Source organism: Eimeria tenella, genomic scaffold (assembly GCF_000499545.2).
Source record: "Eimeria tenella Houghton genomic scaffold, Eth_scaff936, whole genome shotgun sequence".
In the NCBI taxonomy this organism is placed as follows: domain Eukaryota; phylum Apicomplexa; class Conoidasida; order Eucoccidiorida; family Eimeriidae; genus Eimeria; species Eimeria tenella.
Genome location: NW_013546049.1, coordinates 1 through 4525, shown reverse-complemented (window position 1 = coordinate 4525; position 4525 = coordinate 1). Strand labels below are relative to the sequence as shown.

General features: G+C 43.1%; 1 protein-coding gene across 1 annotated transcript; it reads left to right on the top strand.

The window, feature by feature from the left end:
- Positions 1-677: 677 nt before the first annotated feature.
- ETH_00031140 (nucleolar protein family a, putative) lies at positions 678-3726 on the top strand (the record flags this gene model as incomplete). Its single annotated transcript, XM_013380835.1, has 6 exons — positions 678-822; positions 1236-1320; positions 1777-2451; positions 2967-3097; positions 3399-3431; positions 3527-3726. Coding segments are annotated over 6 exons (1269 nt in total), but the record flags the coding sequence as incomplete, so codon positions are not given.
- Positions 3727-4525: the final 799 nt, after the last annotated feature.

Below are 4525 nucleotides of genomic sequence, written 5' to 3'. Positions count from 1 at the left end.
TTAGGGTTTAGGGTTTAGGGTTTGCGTGCAGCCGCTGCTGTCGGTGAAGGCCGGCCGCTGCCTCCTCAGCGGCAAGCTGGTATCTCCGGATGTGCGCAAAGGCTGTCTTCAATTATTTCAAGTAATTAAATAAATTAAATAAATCAAATTAATTAAATTAATTAAATTAATTAATTAAATTAAATAAATAAAAAAATAAAATAATTAATTAATTCATTTAATTAATTAATTCAGCCAAAAAGACGCAGATTGATACGCTTGCGGGGCGTGGGTGGCGAGTGGTTGGGGGTTTAGGGTTTAGGGTTTAGGGTTTGGGGTTTAGGGTTTGGGGTTTGGGTGGAGGTGGTTTGGAAAAACAGCGAAGAGAGAAACTCTCAGGTGCAAATGCTAGGGTTTGTAAACCCTAATTCGCAAACCCTAATTTGCAAATGTTAGGGTTTGTAAACCCTAGCTCGCCTTGCTGTGTTGCTGCGTGCTGCTGCTGCTGCTTCTTGCTGCTGCTGCTGCTGCTTCCTGTTGCCTCCTGCTGCGCGCTGCTGCTGCTGTCTCCTGCTGCTGCTGCTTCCTGCTGCTGCTGCTGCCACACTGCCTTGCTGCCCTGCCTGACTTCTTCGCCGCTGCTGCTGCCGCTGCTGCCGCTGCTGCCGCTGCTGCCGCTGCTGCTGCTGCTGCTGCAGCGGAGCAGCAGCAGCGTGAGTTTGTCTTGGAGTTTGCGTCCCGGGGGAGAAAAAGTGGAAGAAATAATTCTTCCAGGAGACACTTCTTTGCTGCTGCTGCTGAGGGACACAGCACAAATTGCCGTTTTCAAGTCCCCCTCTGCAGGTAGCTGCTGCTGCTGCGGCTGCTGCTGCTGCTGCTGCTGCTGCTGCTGTTTTTTTCCGTTTTTTATTCTTGATCAGTTCTTCAATTCTTTTAATTCTTTAATCCTTTTAATTCTTTTATTTTTCAAAATTATTTTTTCTTTTAACTTTTTTTAATCTTCTTTTACTCGTTTTGTCTTTTTATCTTTTCGTTTTTTATCTATCTTATTTTGTCCCTTTTTAGTTCAATTTATTTTTTATTTAGTTTTTGCTCATTTGTAATTTACTTTATTCTTTCTCCTTTTTATTTGTCTTTTTAATTAAATTGATTATATTAATTAAATTTATTTAAATTAATTAAATTGATTAAATTGAATTAATTAATTTAAACTATTTATTTATTTATTTATTTATTTATTTTTTATTTGTTTGAAGGACTAAAAAAGCTGTTTTGGTTTCAAGAGCCTTCTGCTGCTGCAGCAGCAGAATTTGTTGCAGCAGCAAAAGAGATCCTCAAGAGGTGCAGCAGCAGCAGCAGCAAGTAATTCTTTTCCCTTTTCTTTTTATTTGTTTATTTCATTATATATTTCTTTTTGTTTATTTACTTATTTTCATTTGCTTATTTAGTTTTATTTACTTATCTATTTATTTATTTATTTCTTTATTTATATTTATTTCTTTATTTATATTTATTTATTTATTTATATTTATTTATTTATTTATTTTTATTTATTTATTATTTGTTATTTATTTATTTATTAGTTATCTTTTGTCTCTTCGTTTTTCTCCCTTTATCTCTTTTTCCGCTTCTTTTATTTATGCATATATTTATTTATTTATTTTTATATCAATTTATTTACTTATATTAAATCAATTTAATTATTTATTTATTTTTAAATAAATTTAATTATTTCTTTTTTATTTATAGTTTATTATTTGCTTCCTTTTACTTTTTCATTTTGCTGCTCTTTTGCAGCTCTCGGCGCACAGCAGCAGCAGCAACAGCAGCAGGCCAGCAGCAGCAGCAGCAGCAGCAACAGCAGCCGCAGCAGCAGCAACAGCAGCAGCAAGAGGACCAGCTGCGGCAGCTGCTGCAGCAGCAAGAGGACCAGCTGCGGCAGCTGCTGCAGTCGTTTGCTGCTGGAGCAGCAGCAAGACACAGCAGCACAGAATCAGGTAGCAGCAGCAAAATGTCTCCTTTCTATTTTTTGTCTCTCACTTGCTTCTGTTACTTTGCTGCTGCTACTGCTGCTGCTGCTGCTCTTGCTGCTGCTGCTGCTGCAAAATCTGCTGCTGAGCCTGTTGCAACATGTGCGGCTGCTGCTGCAGCTGTTGCAGCTTCTGCTGCTCCTGCTGCACCTACTGCAGCATTTGCTGCTGATATTGCTGCACCTGTTGCAGCGTCTGCTGCTGCTTCTGCTGCTGCACCCGCTGCAACATCTGCTGCTGCTGCTGCAGCATCTGCTGCTGCTGCTGCAACATCTGCTGCTGCTGCTGCTGCAACATCTGCTGCTGCTACGGCAACATCTGCTGCTGCTGCTGCTACAACATCTGCTGCTGCTGCTGCTGCAGTGTCTCTTCGGGAAGTGCTGGACTCAGAGGCGATTTCTTTGCTGCTGAACGATGAAGAGGCGCTGCAGCAGCTGATGGAGTATTTCTTTTATTTTTTATATTTTTGTTGTATTTATTTATTTATTATTTATTATTTATTTATTTATTTATTTTTTGTTTGTTTTAATTGATTAATTGTTTAATTCTGCTTTTATTTCGTTTTTAAATTTGTTTTATTTATTTTTTTTGTCTGTTATTTATTTGTATTTATTTATTTTTTTATTTTACTTATTTATTTGTTTATTTCATTTCATTTCATTTCATTTATTTATTTAATTTATTTATCCATTTTATTATTTAATTTATTTATTTAAAGTTGTCACTAAAAGCTGCGATAAGTGCTCATAAACCCCATACCCTAAACCCTAGACCTTTAAACCCTAAACCCTAACCCTCTAAACCCTAAACCCTAGACCTGTAAACCCTAAATCTCAAAGCCCCTAAACCTCCAAACCCTAGACCCTTAAACCGCTAAACCCTAGGCCTGCAAACCCTCGATTTCCAACCCCTAGGCCCTAAACCCTAAACCCTAGGCCTGCGAGGGTTTTGCTGCAGGCTGCTGCCCGAGGGTTTTGCTTCTGCTGCTGATGCTGCTGCTGCACTAAAAAGCCCTCATTTGAATTTGTCTCTTTTGTCTCTTTCCGAAGCAATTCAAAGAGACCCCGGGGCCATTCTCTCCTCCTTCGGTTAGCTGCTGCTGCTGCTGCTGCTGCTAAGGCTGCTGCTGCTGCTGAAAAGGCTGCTGCTGCTGCTGCTAGTTGCGGTGGTGCCTCAACTGCTGCTGCTGCTGCAGCGAATGGTGCGCGAACTGCTGCTGCTGGGGAAGGTGCTTTTGCAGCAGCAGCAGCAGCAGCAGCAGCAAAAGCACCTCCGCTAATGCTGCTGCTGCTGGTGGGCTGATCACTCTGCTGCTGCTGCTGCTGCTTGCTGTGTTCTGCTGCTGCTGCACAAGGTGGGGTTGCTGTCGTGTCTTTGTTGCTGCTGCAGGCATTACGTCGCCGCCTCCTCTTGCTGCTGACCGTAAGCTGCTGTTGCTGCTGCTGCTGCCGCTGCTGCTGCTGCTGCTGCTAGGTATATGTATCTACTTACTTTTGCTGCTGTCTTTCGCGGTGCAGCTCTAGAATCATTTGCTGCTGCACTTGAACAGAAGTTCGGCCCAGCAGCAGCAGCAGACACAGCAGCAGCAGCAGACACAGCAGCAGCAGCGCCAGCAGCAGCAGCAGCAGACACAGCAGCAGCGGACAAAGCAGCAGCAGCAGAAAACAGGCAAGACATGGACCAAGACGGGCCCCAAGCAGAACAGAAGAAGGAATAAATAAATTAAATAATAAATATAATTAATTAATTAATTCAACTAATAAATGAACAGATAAATTAATTAATTAATTCAAAGCAAATAATGGTTTATTGTTGCTTCTACCTCTGCGCTTGCATATACACTGGAAAATGGAAGCTGCAGCAGCAGCAACAGCTTCTGTCCTTGCTGCTGCTGCTGCAGTAGCTGCTGCTGCAGTAGCTGCTGCTGCAGTAGTTGCTGCTGCAGTAGCTGCTGCTGCAGCAAGTACTGCAGCAGCAGCAGAATCAGCGCCTCTACCTTTTGACGCGACAGCGTAAATCTGTACATCATCTGCTGCAGCAGAAGCAGCAGCAGCTGCAGCAAAAACAGCAGCAACTGCTGCAACAACAGCTGCAACAACAGCTGCAGCAGCAGCTGCAGCACCTGCTGCAGCAACTGCTGCTGCTGCTTGTTTTACAATACAGAGTTGTCTCTCTGTCGCGCCAAAAAGACAGCACCAAACCCCAAACCCTAAACCCTAAACCCTCGTTGTTGCTGTGGAGGGAACAAGAAGTAACGGCGGACACAGAACAGAAGCAGATGTATTCCGCTTTGAGCAGCAGCAGCAGCAACAGCAGCAGCAGTAGCAGCAGCAAAAACAACAGCAAGAGCAACAGCGGCAATAACAGCAGCAGAAAGCGCAGCAGCAGTAGCAAGAGTAGCAGCAGCAGCAGCAGCTACGATCCATTGGGTGTACCCACTGCGTGTGCGTCGTTGCAGCAGCTGAAGGTTTAGGGTTTAGGGTTTAGGGTTTGGCGCCTGCTCTCTAGAAACCCTA